The 20,378-nt window shown below is 37.3% G+C and overlaps 2 protein-coding genes across 2 annotated transcripts; both read left to right on the forward strand.

Annotated features, from left to right (window-relative positions):
- Positions 1–2,362: 2,362 nt before the first annotated feature.
- On the forward strand, positions 2,363–3,124 carry LOC149776376 (uncharacterized). The gene has a single exon (XM_089941299.1). It carries the CDS (start codon positions 2,363–2,365, stop codon positions 3,122–3,124), a length of 762 nt encoding a protein of 253 aa, XP_089797425.1.
- A 10,229-nt stretch (positions 3,125–13,353) lies between these two features.
- LOC149776377 (uncharacterized) lies at positions 13,354–19,628 on the forward strand. Its single transcript, XM_089942381.1, has 4 exons — positions 13,354–13,408; positions 14,266–14,360; positions 16,743–16,902; positions 19,519–19,628. Exons 2-4 carry the CDS (start codon positions 14,291–14,293, stop codon positions 19,595–19,597), a joined length of 309 nt encoding a protein of 102 aa, XP_089798507.1. The 5' UTR covers positions 13,354–13,408; positions 14,266–14,290; the 3' UTR covers positions 19,598–19,628.
- Positions 19,629–20,378: the final 750 nt, after the last annotated feature.

Below are 20,378 nucleotides of genomic sequence, written 5' to 3' on the forward strand. Positions count from 1 at the left end.
TCGGTAGGGGTGGGTCGGTGGGTGAAATAAAGTCTTCAGGAAATATGATGTAGGCTTTAGTCACAGCGGATGAAAGCCTGCAGGGGTCATAATTCCATTTCTGGGTCAATGAAAACAGTTCTTGACCATGTTTCATGCATACTCTACCTGTGTGCTTCCATCACATTGCTTTCACAGCCACAATAACACTCATCTCAAAATAAGGAATGGCTTCTTCCCAATCGTTCTATCGTAAAAATCAGTGCCTATCATAAATATTTCACGGCGGGCGCAGTTAAACAAGAAATCTAAAGTTGGATAGAGTTACTAGGCCCCATCACCCAAAGAGAAACAAGTTATTGTAGTTGATCCCATATACATTGCGCAAAATCAAAACCCACGTAACGAGGAGTAATGGATTGGAAAGCAGTCAGAGAACCAGACTAGTACGGACACTACGGCCAGCACTACAGCATGATGCTTGTTATCTTCGATTGCAGCCAATTACACTTTTTCTCCGTGCTATAAATCTACATTATAATATCTTCGTCGTAGTTATTCCAAAGTACATGTTAGTGTACTATAGAAGTATAGATAAAATATTTAACACACCTGTGTGAATAAATAGGAAAAATTATATTCAAGACTACGCTAAAATTAGAGTTGAACAATAACTGACTAATATTATAAAATTAGAAGAAAATAGAGATGCATGACCAAACAAGGGACACGACCGTCTTTATAGAGTGATAAGGGAAACAACTCTGGCGAAAGCCAATAATCCTTCTGAAGGAGTTGCCAACCATTTCATTGAGGTAAATGATTCTCTCTATGTTGAAGTTGAACTCGCCGGCCGAGCCTACTCTGTGTGTGTGTGTGTGTGTGTGTGTGTGTGATTTGGATATTTAACGTAGCTTTTAAAAATTTCAGCCATATCGCTACGATGTTTGCAATGTGACAGTTTATAGTGATGTCTATCACTGGGGCATAATGCTGCAGACATGTAGCATGATGTCCCACCCAGTCACATTATCCTGAAACCAGGCCGACCAGTCCTAACACTAACCTTTTAATGCTGAGTGCCAAGTGTGGCAGATCTTATTACTATTTTTGTAAGTCTTTTGTATGACTCGGCTGGGGATCGAACCCACGACCCCCTCATCCCAGGCGGACGCTCTAACCACTAGGCCACAGAAGCAGTCCGGAGCCTACTGTAATACTTGTAAATAATTAAATAAAGTCTATAACAATTATACAATGTAATTTATATTTCCTTTTCTACAACAACATCCTTCGATATAAACCATATGTAAGAATCTTTATCAGATTAATGTTCTAAAATCATTTTAATTTATTTCAATAATACTTATAAAATACCGCGTTACTGGAATTGTATTGTATTGTATTGTATTGTATTGTATATATATATATATATATATATATATATATATATATATATATATATATATATATATATATATATATATATATATAATTTCGATTCTAATCTTGTCATTTTCAGTTTTGAAATTTACCTCAGGTATATTAGTATGAGACAGACATGAAAAATATGTCAGTTCCAGTACAAGGCCGACATTAATACTTATTTTACCAGTCTATCATTATGGAAACACAAATTATTACAGATAAATCTGCGTCTTGTTTTTGTTAATTGGGCATCATTTTGCAGAACAAAAGAGTGCAATATAGTGTAGTTTTGTCTGATTAGGCAATATGCGTATAGCTTAGAGTCTGATTACACTGACACGTGATCTATAAGTCTGGACATAACATAATGTAACATGTACAGTCTGATTGCACTGACAGGTGACTTTTGACTCAGGCAGTAACGCAATGCAATATGTACAGAGCGTAGATTATGCTTACAACAATAGGCGATTATTAAATTGTCAATGTTGTACGATAGGGCAAAACGCAGACCCCCCCCCCCCCTTACAAGGGCGTGTTACCCCATAACTGTTTAAATGTTGTACACTTTTTAACTAACCGTCGTATGCCTAAAATTATTCTGCACTTTTTTGCAGATGGTGCGAACTTACAGAAGGAAAACTTGTTGAGGAAATTATGGAGAACCAGCTCGAAAAGCGGCTCTTGAAGCAATTCATTCTGGAACTTCACTGAAAGCTGCTGCCAGGAATTATAAAATTCCAGCTAAAACTTTGCGCAGACATAGAGATTTGAAGGTTTCGCAACCTGGAGTATCACAATTGGGAAGTAAGACTACATTTTTCTAGCCTGATTATGAGTTACTTCTAGCTGAACACACCCAGTCCATGGAAAAGGCATTATTTGGACTTACCTCCATTGACGTACGACGTTTGGCATATGACTTAGCAGTTCATTTGACTGGTTGAAAGGCTTTATGAAAAGGCATCCAAATCTTGCCATCAGAGCTCCAGAGGCAACCAGTGTCAGCAGAGCCGTGGGCTTTAACCGGCCACCGGAAGTGAATTTTTACCAAGTATATAAGGAATCTCTTGACACAACACTTGCTGTTGGTCTCACAACATGGACTATGGATGAAACGTACATTAGTATTGTCCACAAGCCAGTGAAAATCGTTGAATTGAAAGGTGTTAGATCAGTTGGTAAAGTTACAAGCGGTGAACGTGATCAAACTATTACTGTAATATGTACCATGAATGCGGCCAGTACCTTTGCACCACCAATATTTATCTATCCTCGTAAACGAATGGTTCCATCACTGATGATTGGCGCACCAGCCGGAGCACTGGGCTTGTATAGCCCAAATGGTTGGACAGGCAGTCATATTTTCTTGCAATGGCTGGGACATTTCACTTGTTTTGTGAAATGTACGAAGGACTCTCCACACATTCTTCTTCTTGATGGGCACCATAGCCATAAAACGTTGGAAGCTGTTCTCTATGCAGGCGAGAATGGGATTGTATTGATAACCTTTCCTCCCCATTGTACCCATCTGCTCCAGCCTCTTGATGTCACATTTTTCAAGGCACTAAAATGTGCTTTCAATTTGGAGTCTGGAAACTGGGAGACAAGCAATCAAGGAATACGAATAAGGGCATTTGAAGTTGCTAAACAATATTCTGTCACTGGTTTGGAAGCCTGCGGACTTTGGCCTTTTATTGCAAATAAGTTCGGATGACGATTTCGCTCCTGCTATGGTAACTAATGAATCTCAGCCACTATCAGATTGGTCTAATGCGTGTCAACAAGTATTACCTATGTCACCATAGCTGATTGAATCAAATAAGACAGCTGGTCACCTGTCGGTTACTGACTGCATAGACATGTCGGAGGGGTCGGGTGTTGCAGAAACATCTGTTCAATAGGACAAGACTGCTGACAAACAATCAGTTGGTATTCCTATAGTTATTGCAGGTGAGGCAGACGATACAGAAACATCGAATGAGGGAAATAAGTCAGTTGATGATCAATCGCTTAATAACGTTATGATCACTTCTGACAATGCAAAAACATTGACTGAACCAAGCAAAAAGTTTGAATTAATGTTAACTGGTAGTTCTACAGCTACTTTGGATGGGTAGAGTACTCTAGAGACAGACAAACAATTTATACTCAGTCACCTGATTATAAACAAACACATCACTCTGCCATCACCGTCGAGGAGACAGGCAATCGGAAAATGTTTCACGAAGCTATTCTTGCTGGAAGAACGGAAAGTGTTACCTTGGGGGTATATTATAACGAATGCAAAGATGCAGACTAGTCAGCATTTATGAACATACTGCTTAAACTTTCGCCAAAGCCTAGAATATCCAGTCAGCACACAAGAAAGTGAAAGGCAGAATCAGCCATGATCTTAACATCATAACCTTAATAAAAAGATGCTTATTGAAAAGCAAAGAAAGATTATGACAAATACAAAAGGCAAATTTGATACAAATATACAGGCAAGTGGGACCAAACTGAATTAGACCAAAGTTTCCAAACAGAAAGAAATGCAGAAAAAAAGAATCAGACATGTAGAGAGGGCAACAAGATAGATAGAAACCATCTAAGATTATGAAGTCAACTGTTATAGAGGGCCATGAAAAGGGGAAAAAAGGCTTCGCGTCCAAAGTCAATTGCTAAACATGATTTTGCCTTGTCAGCAGACACAATACATTATAAAGACAACATTTATGGAAACTACGAATTTAAGTATGGAGGAAGTGATGATCGCTTAATAGAAGATTCCTGGTCTCAGTTCAAGCAATGTTCCAATTTGTGCTACGAATCCTGTGGCACCACCATCAATATGCAATTTTGCTCTGCTAAGTGTGAATAATACAGAATTTACCAGGAACAGTAACGACTTTTGGACATGGTCTTTTTCTTCATTTACGTTGAAAATTATGGACAATTTAGACTTGAGCATTGTGGTATATGCTTGATTATCCGCATTGTTTTGCTAATTTGATTGACGCAGCAGTATGTAGTTTTAGCATCTTCGCCATATATAAAATGTCCATATAGGAATAATACTTGATTTTACAGTTCAATAGTATCCCTGTAGTTTTACACACTTTGACAGATGTCGAATACATTGTGGGACAAGATGCCTTGGCGGTTGCGTGTTGCCCCACCACAGGGGCAAAACGCCCCTTTATAAAGTGCTACCAGTTTTCATTTTTCTCATAAAACGTTTCTTCATTTTAAGCAATCATCATTTTATTATGTTAAACGTAACGCATACTTTAAATACATTGTCGAATTGCGAACACAATTATGTAAATCATGTCATAAATTACCAAAAGTTGTTAAATTGTGCGTACTGCCCCCCTCTACCCCAGTGATGTGATACTTTCGACTAATTCTGCCAGTCACTAATCTAATAACAACATCAGCACGTGGCGCACAAATTGATTCGAAAGAGAATGAAGATATGTAGGTCCAAATTTATAAGCATATCAGAGAAGATAAAGCGTACATTTGATAAAAATAACACTGGTGAATATTGGTGATCAGCTGGGGTTCCGAAGCAGACAATGAAGGGCGAACTTGGGATGATTACAATCTGGCATAACGTGGTGACATCTTCGCTAGCCAAGGTTCCCATATATTAACCATATCTACACCTTATCGAGCAGATATTTATGTGCTTCGGGTCTGTGGATTTCACCACATCCAGTCAAAATTAAGTTTTTAAATTTGAACAATGTTCCTACATGGTCGAGAAAAGGAGAGCATACGTCTTGAATGGACTGATAAATAAGATATGTTCAAGTACCGGTCCATGTTTGCACCAATACTTTTCACTCAAATACACATGAAATTGCTTCCATGTGACACTCAGTCATACTTTCGATGTTAAACTTCCAAAGTATCCCTTTTAGCACAATTGCTCCCACCATTTTCGGCCTATGTACGATGCACCACGCTATTGATTGGTTGGCATTGATACTAAGGGAACTCATGAAATTCAAAACATGTAGCTAATACAAAGTACCAATATATCTATTCGATCCGCCAAGGTGTAGATAGGGTTATTACATCGGAAACATGGTTAACGAAGATGAGCGTTCTGTTAGCTTCTTCTTTTTACAACGGTGACGTCATCAAATCTTGTGTGCCGGCATTTTTGACTCTCTTCCGTACATCCACGGATGCTGCCGATGAACATTGGATTAATTCGTACGTATCTGGTAAATGGAAGGGTATCTCAGTTGAAGCGAGAAAGTACATCGCCTATAATGTGTTAAAACCTTGATATTGTCTGGCTTTAAAAGTACCGAACGATGTTTTGGATTAAAATAATTTTCAGATAATTTGGAACATACGACTGTTTGCACGTATCGGCGGCACTGGCTTTAAGTTTCATTTCCCATTTTATTTTTCCCCTAAATTTTCCATCATTATGGAGTAAATAGGTACAAAAATGCAATGATTTAAATGTGCACTTGTTTCGAAAAGTAAACAATCTCAAGCCAAGAAAAAGATCATATTAAAATTCAATAATGACGAAGGAATCCTTGCCTAATTTCCAATCTGTTTATATATATATATATATATATATATATATATATATATATATATATATATATATATACATATACATACATACACACACACACACGACATAGTACATGCATTTGAGCTATTTATAGATTTTACGTGCCGTTCCATATGCTATCTTAGTGTCAAAATTGCGTACTTAGTCGTATGTTTATATACTTCATCTGTATAAATGCTAAACAAGAAACCGAACTCAATAAAATTCTAAATTATTTAAAACATTTAGTCAATTTTGTTGCCCAAAAAATATTTACAATACTTTTTTCTATATTTTCAAAAGCATCCGTTCCATGACATACTATCTATATTGGTATGCATTTGATAAATAGAAGTATATGCATAGTAAATAATATTTGATATTATCAGCAGCAAAATTCACATAAACCTATTTAAGTATCCTTTTTTTGGCTCTTTACTTGTGACTGGTGTAATATGCACGGTTATATGAAACAGTGCAAGTGTACCAATACCTTGCCTAAGCACCATAAGTAATTAGAGATCATTAGCAGAGTATAGAGATATTTTTAATTCACTCTAATCTATACCTTTAAACAACTCATTGGAAAATGCAGGGCTAATGTGCTAAGTTTAGAGGGCATGAATGAGTTACGGCCCCTAGCTGAATCTGAGAATAATGCGCTCAGTGCTTTCATCTTTGTTAATGATTTAAGAATGAATAATCCAAGTATTTTTCGAAGGTTTCATGCAGGTTCTAATTTGTAACATTTTGGGTCTGTTGAAATTAAACGTTCAAACCGTTATCACGATTGAGCCGTGACTAATTTACTGGGAGAAACTCCATGTGTATCCGGCATGTAGAATGGGAGAATTTGAATGGCTTGCAGTATGTATTTAGATTATGTATTTAGAGTATGTAATGGCTTGCAGTATGTATTTAGATTATGTATTTAGAGTATGTAATGGCTTGCAGTATGTCATCAATATGTGACAACCATTCCTACAATTACAGCTAATTCACACAAAGTATCGCAAACATAGCACAATATTCGGGTTTCTACAGTAAAGATAGTGTGTTGCGTAGGAAGTGAAACATGTCATATTTTAATCGCTCATTATAATATTAAGTTTTCTTTTCTTTCGTATAAATGTATTCGATGTGAAAATTTAGTCAAGCAAAAGAAAGTTGGCAACGTATAAAGAGTACATCAGTTTTTGGTTTTTTGTGACGTGACGAGTTGTTATGCCGCCATTGTGGTAGGTGTATTATGGTTGGGGTGGGGTGCTCCTAATATTCTACTTAAATTACTATGGAAGTCCCACCCAGGCTCGATTTTGGTTGGAAGTTAAATTGGTGAAAGATCGATGTAAAGCTCTGATCCCCCAGTCAGTAATATATATATATATATATATATATATATATATATATATATATATATATATATATATATATATATATATATATATATATATATATATATGTGTGTGTGTGTGTGTGTGTGTGTGTGTGAAATTCAAAGAATAACATTTAATGACAGTTCAATAGTCAAATTATCAAAATTTACCACGTACTATCCTTCTGCTCGACACTGTGATAGCCTATTTCATCATTTGATTAGTAGTGTGAGAGCGATTTCCACCTTTTCTTGTACTCTACTCATCTGTTTATTCTCCTCTCACATTCCTTCAATTCCGTCTCCTCTTCCTCCCGATGTTCTCCAAATTTATTTTTCCATTTCGATTTCTCTACACTCCTTCCCCTCCTTCTCCACTCTCTTCTCCTCGACTTCTTTACTTCCTCGTACCCGACTATCTCCACCGACTAGACTTTGGTCGACTCCGACTGCTCTGCTAGTCTCACTTTCGTCTCTCCTCTTAGAGATTTGGGACTCAACTGAACCGGAAGTTCTGTCCCCCAAAATGCATCCTGTAAAAACCAAAGGATGGTGCAATATTTTTCTTACTAGTTTGCTAAGAAGTAGCCTATTAGCGTGTCATAAAATTAATTCTAACCACAAGCTAACAATCTACATAATTCTCTACATAATACTCAAATATGCCTGTAAAAGAACACTGTAAAGTTAATTCTACGTAATAAACGATCCTAGTAATTAAGTATACATACTACACATAATTACAACTACAATGCTGTAATATTCTGCAATAATCCTACTGACCTTTACTAAGCTTTGTCTTTTCTTATAATCTCCTCCCTAAGTTTAACTGCCAATTTACGGATGACTTCCTCGGAGTAACCCATATCTCTCAGCAATCTTCCTAGGTGAGACTATATTTTCGCTTGCTAGTTAGAAAATATAATTCAGATCGAAACTGGTATCATAATTCCGATTCGGTGTCACTTTGATCCGATCCAATCAATCTTAGCGGAAAATGACCTTCTTGCTGTCTTTCCACGTGGGGACGGATTTGCAACACAACCATTTTCCTCGAGAGTTCTTCTGATATTAGGACTAAGCTGTAACACATAGGTGGGAAGTCGCGCGATCTAACTCCTCTCCCGATTCAAGATGTCGGGTCGTCTCTCTGGTCATGGTAACCTTACGTAAGAGATTAACTCTAGCCTGCGGCAGTGTTTAGACATCAAACCATGGCTTGTAATAATAAAATAGTTTATACACGAGTTACGAACTGTGGCTGAGTAAACTTGACAAACCCCACGCTTGAGAATAAAATCGGGATTTTGTTTCTCCAAAATTGCTCCAAATGTAAATGTGCGCTACTACACACAGTAAAAGAAACAAAATCATAACGACGTTCACACTGAGTACGGACACAAATATACACACAACATATGGTTATCTACAGAGAGATAGATGCCATTACAACGCTCCTGCTCATGAAAACGGCGCCTACGTTTTTGATTACTTTCAGGTATCTGATCTTCATTAAGAACAGAGACCATTTCATCAATCATCCATTCGACATTTTTGCCTGCGTAAGATAGGCGTGTAAGTACCACGCGAACCGTGATATCTCGAACACGATTGCGAGGCATTCCCTCTTCTATACGGCGTAGTTCTTCTCGGCAGCAGGCAGTTTCCAACTGCCCTACGCGGCAAGCAAAAGCGTCCCCTCGTGCTTCTGCAGTAGTACTGCTTCCAGGCCAGTGTCACATGCATCACTGTGGAGCATGAAGTCTTTGGACAAATCCGATAGACGGACAACAGCGTCGGATGTCAGCCTATTCTTGAGCATTATGAATGCGTGCTCACACTCATCCGTCCAAATAACTTTACTCGGGGCCTGTTTCCTGGTCAGATCAGACAATGGTCCTGCAATCGCACTGAAATTGGCCACATTCTTCCGGTAATACCCGACCAATCACAGGAATGACCTCACCTCACTTTTCGTGGTGGGGAGTGCGGCGTTATTCCACCTTCGACTTCTCTGGGGAAAGCGTGCCTTGACTCAGGGTGTGTCCCAAATAGTCTAACGTCCGAAACCCAATGTGACATTTGGAAGGGCGAGCCGTCAATCCCACCTGACGTAGCCGGTCCTAAACGTCAGCTAGCAGAGTAATTTGCTCACCCCACGTCTCTGTGACTAGCAGGAGATCACCCATGAAGTTGTGAACACCCTTATCGCGCAAGGGCTCCAACAACTTCTGCAACAAGACGCTGAACGCATTTTGGACTCCAAAGGGGATGACTAACCATTGGTAGGTCCCATCGGGAGCAGTAAAGCGAGTTTTTCCATATCCTCCTCCCTTGCAGAAATTTGACAATAGCCCTTGGACAAATCCAACATCGAAAATTATTCCGCTTTCGAGACAGAAGCGATAATATATTTTGGGTCAGGTAGAATTCTGATTTGAAATTTTGGCACCTGATTCAGCTTCCGGTAGTCGACAAAAACCGATGTGTGCCATCCTTCCTCGGCACTAAGACTACAGGAGAGCTGTACGGAGAATCGGTGGGTTCGATTACTCCAAGAGCAAAATCGATCTTTTCTCATACGACCTGTCATTTCGCGTGGGGCAAATGGTAGGGTTTCCGTTGGACTGGCGGTCGTCCACCATCTATTACCCAAACTTGAAAAGTGACGTTCTCCCGGATATTTCCGTAAGTACATCGGAATACCCTGCCAGCAACGTCTTGATCTCTTACCGCTGCTCCGCAGTCGACATAGGGTCACACTCCACGTCCAAAGGTGTCTCAGCCCTCGGTAATGGTCAGCTCGGGACAGTTTTCGCACCTTCGGCATCGTCTTCTGCGTCCTCTGTGACGATCCAAGCAAGGACAAGTTCGTTGATGGTCTCTCTTTCTCGGTATCTCTTAAGAAGACTGGTATGGTACAGCTACTCCTTAGTCTGTAGCCGTATCCGATAGGTTTGACCTCCGACCTTCCCGGTTACGACGTACGGACCCCCCCCCCCCAAAGATACTTGTAGCTTGTTGTGTTCATGGGGCAACAGCAAAGACTCCTTGTCCCATACTTCATACTGGCGTAGTTTTGCCCGCTTGACAATAGTCAAATGATTATAATTTCTTAAGTACTTTTCCTCCGCTTGATCCTGTGATAGCCTACTGCATCATTTGATTAGTAGTGTGAGATAGCTTTCCACCTCTTCGTTTACTCTGCTCATGTGTGTATTCTTCTTTAATATTCCTTCAATTCCTTCTCCTCTTCTTCCCGATAATCTTCAAATTCCTTCTCCTCATCGACTTCTCTAAATCCTTCTCCTCCATCTCCACTCTCTCCTCCTCGATTCCTTTACCTGCTCCTCACCGACTCTCTCAACCAACTAGACTTTGGTTGACTCTAACTGCTCTGCTTATTTCACTTCCATCTCCACTCTTAAAGATTCGGGACTCAACTGAACCAGAAGCTCTGTCCCCCAAAATGCTTCCTGTGGAAACACAAGAACGGTACAATATTTTCCTTAGCCCTCTCATCTCATACTACACCCAGCCTATCATCAGATAACGGCTATTAAATATCTTCGGTCACGCATTCATTCACATCGAAATACTCATACGTTCTTCTATGGGAAAACAACGTCATAATAAAAGCACGGTATCAATTACTTCTCATGCATACATCAATAAATTGCGTCACATCAGTACATATTCCTAATCCCATTATACTATACAATTCACAACAATCATACGCATTTCGTTACATTACAACTCATACAAAGTCCACAAATATTCAAATATCCATGCTCTGATACATCCACACTTCCATATTAAATAATCTTAAACACTTCAACCATTTTCCAAATTCACAATTCAAGCGTGTGTCAATTTTAACATATCACATGAACAAACGCGCTAGTTTACTAAGAAGTCACCTATTAGCGAATGACAAAATTAATTCTGACCACAAGCTAACAATCTACATAATTCTCTACATAATACTTAACTAAGCCTGTAACTGAACACTATAAATGTAATTCTACGTACTAAACAATCCTAGTAATTAAGTATACATACTACACATAATACAACTGCAACGCCGTAATATTCTGCAAAAATCGAGCAAAGAACTTACTGACCTTTACGAAGCTTTGTTTTCCCTTAGGATCTCCTCTCTAAGTTTTACTGCCAAATGACAGGTGGCTTACTAAGGGTAACCATTCTTTGCTCAGCAATCTTCCTAAGCGAGACTAAACTTTTGATTGCTTGTTAGAAGGTATCATTCGGATCGAAATTGTTATCACAAGTCCCATTAGGTGTCAGTTTTAACCAATGCAATCAAACTAAGCGGACAATGTCCTTCTCGCTGTATGTCGACGCGGGGACGGATTTACAATACGCCCCGTTCCATCACAAGTTATTCTGATCATAGGACTAATCTGTAACACATAGGTGGGAAATCACGCGATCTAACGCCTTTGCCGATTCAAGATATCGGGTCTTCTATCTGGTCACGGTAACCTCGCGTAAGATATTAATTCTAGCATGCAGCAATGTTTAAACATCAAACCATGGCTTGTAAATGATGCCTTAGTTTATACACGACTTACGAACTGGGGCTGATCAAACGTGACAGTTTGCGTCATTTCTTACAATTTTGTAAGGATGTTGTATGAGTAAAATATGTTATCACAGCAATAAATAATAGTCTCAGAACCTATGAAATAATGTTAGTCGCACCCGTTTTCTATGTAGAACAGCCAGGAGAGAATTTTACAAAAGGTGGCAGGACATAGGTTGTTCAGTAAGCCTTTGTGTATGTATAAGTTCTGTGAAAAACCTCTTAAGCTTTATCTACGCTAAATTTATGCGTTATAATTCTAAAAAATTCTGATTATTATGATTGGATCTAAGTTTCTGCAATCTGACTGGATATAAATGGTCACGTGATTCGGATCAAAATTTGTTATACTTCGCTAAATTCTGCGGAATAATTTTGGCTCTCACTTACTAGGTAATTTTATATAAATCCTTATCTAAACCCACGTCTCACGAAATAAAAATAAGCCCCACCCACCCAACTTTGTGGTTTACAACCAGAATGTGCAACCCCTTGATCGAAATCGCCCATTATGAGTTAAAATAAACGATCATTCCACATGCATTTCTGCATTCGAACACTCACCCTTTTTACCAATGAAAGCATATGGAAGGCTTTGCAAGCCAATCTTAAGAAATAATTGCATTCTCCTTCAACGTTTCAATGTCAAGGTCATGTCAACCAAGTAACCTCACTAACAATGGACACGATTTTTGCTTTTGAAAGTTCGAAATGCGTTGAAACCAGGAACAACGGTTGCTATAGCAACACGTGCCATACGCAGGTATAATGTTAGAAGAAACAGGTATAGTCTGGCTTAACTAGCATCAACCAGTTTTTTATATATTAAAATAATGACAATTACAAGCTCCTTCTGTGACACTCTGCCCTATATTACTAGATAAAGAATCAACGACTCTTGGCTAGCGAAGATCGAGCTATGTACTGTGTTGCTGTGATGAGGATAATGAAAGAAAACTTCGAGGTTTCTATACGTGGATATTTTGTCGATGAAATCTGCTGATATGATGGCGGAAAATAAGAAAACTGGAATTATCAGAATTGGATGATCATGGTTGGATATTTATTAATGTGTAGTTTTACCCGATGTCTCACAAAGTTAACATAAAGTCCATCAGACTTTACATAATTTGCGAGAGATCTGGTAAAATTTACACGTCATAAATTATCCACCCATTATCATTTAATGCTCTATGATACTATCAAGGTAAAATATTCCATAATCTTAATTAAGTTGACTTCGTAATCTGACTAAATGAATGTCCAGCATCATTTAATTGCTGTAAACGTGATCCAAAGTTTACAGGTCATATACAGTTTAATGTCAAGGTCTAGATATGAAGCAATACGTCTAAAATGATGTCATTCCATGACCTTACATGACTTACGAACACTAGCAGAATTTATATTGCTGTCACTTTCCTGATAACCACTACATTCGTTGGAGAACACGGTAAGTCATTTTAGTGTTATTGTATTAAGATCTATTACACGATAGTCACGTAATGAAATATAATTCGTGTCAGGAATTGAACATAACAAACAACAACTTTCATATCTATGATTGCCGTTTAATATGTTTCCAAAGAAGGAAACATTTATATAAAATATTCCCTGAAATTATTCCATTTTATATTTTTTGTTTCAAAAGGTGGATCTATTAATCTGTTTAAATTTTGAACTGACATAAATGACCCGAAGAAGCCACGAGCCTTTGACAAATATCCCAAGTTTGTGAATAGCCACTGTCTCTGATCCAGCACTCTCTTGTACCTAGTAACGTAAATAGCCTTATGCTGGTAAGACGTTTTGGTTAGTAGAGCACGTTGAAATAATTCATCTTGGTTGTAGTTTTTAACGATTTTTGCCATAATCATGTCTCTTACCAAGACTTATTATTTGCAGACAGTTTGACATTGTATGTTTTTGCTTTCTTTCTCAAGGTAATCCTTAAAATGAAAGTTAATACAGGTGACGATTTAATTATTATTTTGAATTTATAAACATCAATAAATCTTTTTTCTATGCAATATGCGTTATTCACTTTGAGACATGCATTAAGTGTTATATACTTGCCATGAACAAAGTGAATAATTTCTGCCATTAGGGACTTATTTCAAGTTAGCAAAACACGATGAAAAGAAAACGAATCACACCCCATGTAGTTAAAATATTAATGTAAACATCTAATCTATATTCAAGATATATCGCCTTGCAAAACAAAAAAGTAACTATGGCTCAGGTGGCACGGAACCTTAATGGTGAACCTACATTGAGGACAATTTCTTACTTAGTATGTTCTTGTTGCAGAATTCAAGTACATACACCAAAAGCCATGAAGCTCCCCATCATTTTTGTCTGTATGACTGCTGTTTTCTGTGCACCAGAAAAGAGATTTCTCTTCAGTAAGTACATTAAGTTAATCGTTTAAAATAGTTCATAAGTTCGGCGGTTTTTTTTTCAAAACAAAATATCAAACTTTTTAGTTAACTTGCGAATATGAATATATCTTGGTGAAAGACGATGAAAATATTTAACGGTAAAATATGTTACTTTCTGCTGTAAGTATCATACAGTTATTGGTTTCTACCGTTGTTATTGTCATAGGAAACCTACTTAATTTGGTGTGATGTTCCGTAAATGTATTTGATATGTTATCTTTAGAATGCAGTTTTGAAGATAATTTTGTTGTCATTGTTGTTTTCGATTTAACGCTTTTTCTCAGCGGAAGATAGGCTATAAATAGCGGCCAGTATAACTGCTGAAGAAAGAACCCGGTAAGACCCCTGTAAGAACCATCCCCACGAGAAGCTACTGGAACGCTTTCTAACATACCCATATTGGCCTAGCCCGAGATTCGAACCCACGCAGGCTTCTAAACAGAGATTTTTTAAAATTATATCGCCGTGAATTATCAACAAAAGAATAGCTGACAAGAAGACTCTTTTTATGGAATAAAGCTCCGCGTTAAGAGGCTTCATAGCTGATCAAAAGACCTCTAAAAGGCTGCCTGAATAATGGTTTAGAACTATTTTTTCTTGATAGTAGAGGCGACAACGTTGAGGGAGAGAGAGAGAGAGAGAGAGAGAGAGAGAGATTTGAATTTTTAACGTAGCTTTAAAACCTTTCCTGTCAAATCGCTACGATATCTGCAGTATGGCAGTTTATAGTGACCGCAGCCATGTAGCATGATGGCCCATCAAGTCACATGATCCTGACACCATGCCGACCAGTTCTAACACTTACCTTTTAATGCTGCTTGTACGATTTTTACAAGTCTTTGGTATGACTCGGTGGGGCTCTAACCCGCAGCATCCCGCATCCAAGGCGGACGCTGTAAAAGCTTAGGCCACCGGAGTGGTCTGCATGCATAACTTGTTTGCTATTTGCTATTATAGGTTACAACTGTCAAAAGAGCTTATGTTTCGTCACACATCTAAATGTTTTTCTCTTTTCATGTACACTTAGCACTAGTCTACATTTGAAAGTTTAAAGTTTGCAATCAGTAGGATGTGAAGACATCAAAAAAAAAAAAAAAATGAAACAATATGCCTGACATAAGCACTTGTTGGAGTTTCTTCAAGATTTAGCATATTGCAAATAGTTATACGGCCCTTTAGCCTACAAAATTCTTGGATGAAAATGTATATTTTTATGACCATACGAATTCAAGCCTTCATATATGTTAATACAAACCGGATGATTCACATGATTAAAATATTCTCTTTTCTGTTTGTGACAGATATATATATATATATATATATATATATATATATATATATATATATATATATATATATATATATTAGCGTATTCCACAACTAAATAAAGAATTCAAACAACTTTTACTTCTGACCTTTCGAAGAAAATGTGTAATTTACTGTTTCTGTTGGTACAGTTTAGCTTCAGTTTCATCGTTATTGTATTAAACAAAAATTGTAGTGCTTACGTTGTCTGCCGAAGAGGACGCGTACTTCCTTAAACTGTATGCACCTAGACACTTAGCAATATATAGCCATACATACATTAAAATTGTAACAACTTCAGAATGTTTAGCACGTTTGGAGGAATTTTTGCAATAACAACCGAAATTGTGTCTCTGCAGTGGTTGTAAATGTTTCGAACTAAATAACTCCGTTGTAAACATAAGCCTAATGGGCTGGCGTGATATTTTCTGTTTAAGTAATTCCTGATTTAGGCACAAAATTTAATTAAGAAAGTTATATATATATATATATATATATATATATATATATATATATATATATATATATATATATATATATATATTGTACTTATTATAGCAATAATTAGCAAACAAATTATGTATAAAAGATGCTGAATGTACAAGATTTCTAAAAGTTTATTGATGCCTTAATATTATGATTTTCTGTACATGAAAATGTTATCCAAATTTTTTGTTCTGTTATTGAATAGATTTAATACTATGATTTACTATACATGAAGGTGATATCCAATATTTATGTTTTGTTATTTATACAGCTTTTATATTATGACGTATGAAGGTGATATCCAATATTTGTTTTGTTTTTTATACAGTTTTAATAATATGGCGTATGAAAGTGATATCCAGTATTTGTTTTGTTATTTATGTACCTGTAATATTATGACGTACGAAAGTGATATCCAATATTTGTTTCGTTATTTATAGAGCTTTACTATTATGACCTATAAAAGTGATATAAAATATTTGTTTTGTTATGAAACAGATTTTATATTATGATCTTGAAAGTGATATCCAATAGTTATGTTTTGTTATTATACAGGTGGTACATTTGACACCTCCCATCTGAAACAGACAGCGCAGACTCTTTTGGACGTTGTCGGAAGTGACGGAACAGAAGCTCTATGTGAGAACGAATGTCACGCGCTCATGACTGATCCAACCCACTTCCTGCACTACAGCTGCCCGCTTGTTTGCCATGGGTAAGCTAAAGCCTATGACTTAGTTTAAACAAAAGTAATGTTAGATAGATAGATAGATAGATAGATAGATAGATAGATAGATAGATAGATAGATAGACGGACGGACGGACGGACGGACGGATGGATAGATAGATAGATAGATAGATAGATAGATAGATAGATAGATAGGCCTAGATAGATAGATAGATAGGCCTAGATAGATAGATAGATAGATATATAGACGGACAGACAGACAGACAGATAGATAGATAGATAGATAGGCCTAGATAGATAGATAGATAGATAGATAGATAGAGAGTGATACTAATATTATGATTTGAAGAACCTTGGTTTTATGCGTAAGGTTGAATTTTAAAGCCGAAAGGTTTCCCATATTCGTGACTGAATTCATTCAGTTGCATCCATGCTCGAGATTCCAAAATAATCTCAGACCTCATGACTTTTTCACTGATCTTGTATGCTTCACGTAATCTGTTGGCAGTGAATTTACATCGTTACCTTTACTGTTTTTTTAAATACATACATGTAATTGGTGACCTTAAAATTGACTCGAGGTTTGTGTGTATAACATGGATCTTTCAAAATACTCACCATTGCCGTAGAAGAAATAGATGTTATTCTCCTTGAACAACAAATCAACTTTTTTTCATGTTGAGTAATACGAATATTCTGACCTCGTTTCACAAAGTTTCATAACGAAAATTGACAGAAATGATTCGACGGTTTAACATTCATTCTAGGTATATACGTTAGGGCATATCCTTTCGAGGCACAGGTATGAATGTGAAAATGTTCATGAGATGAATAGCGTACACGATAATGCCCAGAAAGCTGGCTTAATAGACGCCAACAAACTCCACTGTAAAATGGACAAAAAGATATACTGTTAACTACAGGCCGACCGAAATTCGGTTTCGGTTTCGGCGCCGAAAGTTGGCAAATGGCCTCTTTCGGCATAGTTTCTGTTTCCGCCGAAGCCAGAAAGTTAGCTTTCGGTTTGCTTTCGGTCTCGGCCGAAACTGATATTGACTTTCAGTCATCAGCCGAAGATCTATTTTAACTTTCAGAATCTAACGCTAGTGCTGCGTCTATTAGTCTGCTTGTCGGCCGGTCAGTCGGCGCTAGGCAATTCTAGGCACTGTTGCATTTCAGTCTACTCGCGTACTGAATACAGAGATTTCGAAGTCTGACAATATTGATAATTTCAGTCAGTTAAACTATAGCGATTTAATCTGTGTGAAGTAGAAAATTGAAGTTAATAATAAACGGATTAGTTAATCACCGCAACGAATGTCGAAAAATGCAGTGTGGGATTACTTCACAAAAATCGATTCTGATGCAAGCAAGGCGCAGTGCAAAGAATGCAATAAACTGTCATCACTTGGCAGCGATAAACCAAGACTTCAGACAGTTTCAGGCTTGAAATTTCATCTGGCCAGCTGCCACGAGGAGCTCCATGGTACGTATCTCAAGAGGTCCATGAACGACGGAGCAGAGCGTGCCTCGAAAAAGATGATGATGGAAGAGAACGCGACTAAACATGCATTACCGAATTTTGTGCAGACGTCCTTGACATCAATGGTCGAGAGCAGAATGGTCTGGCCTGATGACCACGTTGCAGTTCAGCGAATTGATAAGTGCATCATGGACTTGATCGTTGTCGACATGTTACCCTACTCAGTTGTTGAAGTGTAGCATTGCATCATGACCCAGGCCTATTTAATAAATCTTGTGTTCGGCAACTTCGGTTTATCTTTCGGTTTCGGGTTTCGGCTGAAGGTGTAGTTCAACTTTCGGTTTCGGCTTTGGTTTCTGCCAAAAGTCAATTTATATCTTTCGCTCTGGTTTCGTTTAAAAAAATTTAGTTTCGGTCGGCCTCTACTGTGAATTAATTTATCTTCAAGGATATTAATTTGCAGAGTTTGGAGAATAATAATTGAGTCAGAACCTAACTTAGTGAATTGCAAAGGCGTCCAATGATGATTGCTCTTGGGATCATTAAATTCGAAGCCTGCAGCAATAACAAAATCAACGAAAATTGACACGGCACGAAATGTAGTGACTTTACAGTAGTCTGTATAGGAAATGGTAGCCTTCTATTGGTTTTCACTAATTAGACACAATCCATCAATTAGCAATGTGTTGTTTTGGCAAACATGCACATGCTCATACTGGAAACATTTTCAACAAGAATTATCCCACAGGCACAATAATTTATTTGGGGGGACTAGCATTTTCATTGCCGAGGATGTCAGCATTATATTCATTTCATGCTTGATTAGACAGGTGACTCTTTATATTGTCATTAACTGTTTCCACTTACAGATAATATGCAGTACTTTTTATGTGTTAATATACTCTTATATAATTTAAGACTAAAAGAAGTGAATAATTTGATGAGAACATTTATCATAGTCCTGCAAAAATCTACAATACATTGCAATGAATATATATATATATATATATATATATATATATATATATATATATATATATATATATATATATATATATATATATATATATATATATATATATATATATATATATTGCAAAGAGTATAGTGTGATCTTTCGCAAATTATCTCATATTTTCATATTACTTTGCAAATTACAGGTTACAGTCCTTGGTTCACATATTCCATCTTGTACCTGCGACTCAAACCACTACCACATCGTCCACCAGTGAAAACTAGAAATGAAAATAAAACATGTTGATGATGTGAATTCTCTTTGTCACTCTCCTTTCTCCTTCTGTTTCTTTCTTTTTTCTTCTTTGTTTCCTGCTAACATAAGCCTCACATTGCTGATTAGATATATACATGTATCTTGTAATCGAGGATTAACGCAATGTGGTAAGCGTGTACACCGATATCAGTGTTTGCCACGTGTCTACCTTTGTAGAGACATGGACTGTGTATAGCCGCCATGTTAACAAACTGAACCACTTCCATATGAGCTCCTTGAGAAAACTACTGAAAATCAGATGGCAGGACAAGGTAAACAGAGGTGCTCACTAAGGCCGACAGGACAAGCATCCACACCATGCACAATTTTGGGGGGCACAAAACAGATCCCCCCACCCCCATTTCCAAAAAAGGAAAAGGTTGTTATGTGTTTCTGTCTCTCCCGAAGGTGTGTATGTTTGTATTATTTATAGTAGAATTTTGATCAAAAGTTTTATTGAATTTTTGATGGGGTATTTAATCCCTAGTGTTTTCTAAAGGGTTGTTCACCCGACACTGGGTTGTATCCCCGATGTCGAAATTCTTTCCCTTATGTGTTTGGTGATCTTTGCCAGAGATCCCTAAGTCCCGTGTATGCTATATGTATATGAAATGTGTATGTGTGTGCTATATGTTTATATGTTGGGAAGGCCTTTATTGTCAAATTTCCCCACCCTTGCATTCATAGAATATTTATTTCATTAAATATTTAGACTGAGTTTTCGAAATTTGGTAGAGAAAACGGTGTAAT

This window comes from Sinohyriopsis cumingii, chromosome 18, assembly GCF_028554795.1.
Source record: "Sinohyriopsis cumingii isolate HCF-2022 chromosome 18, ASM2855479v2, whole genome shotgun sequence".
Taxonomy (NCBI): domain Eukaryota; kingdom Metazoa; phylum Mollusca; class Bivalvia; order Unionida; family Unionidae; genus Sinohyriopsis; species Sinohyriopsis cumingii.

Bases quoted from the DNA above. Each gene is read 5' to 3' on its own strand.
- LOC149776376 (XM_089941299.1), top strand. From the start codon at position 2,363: ATGAAAAGGCATCCAAATCTTGCCATCAGAGCTCCAGAGGCAACCAGT.
- LOC149776377 (XM_089942381.1), top strand. From the start codon at position 14,291: ATGAAGCTCCCCATCATTTTTGTCTGTATGACTGCTGTTTTCTGTGCA. The intron at 14,361-16,742 runs GTAAGTACATTA...GTTATTATACAG, and splicing joins AGAAAAGAGATTTCTCTTCA to GTGGTACATTTGACACCTCC. The intron at 16,903-19,518 runs GTAAGCTAAAGC...TGCAAATTACAG, and splicing joins TGCCCGCTTGTTTGCCATGG to GTTACAGTCCTTGGTTCACA.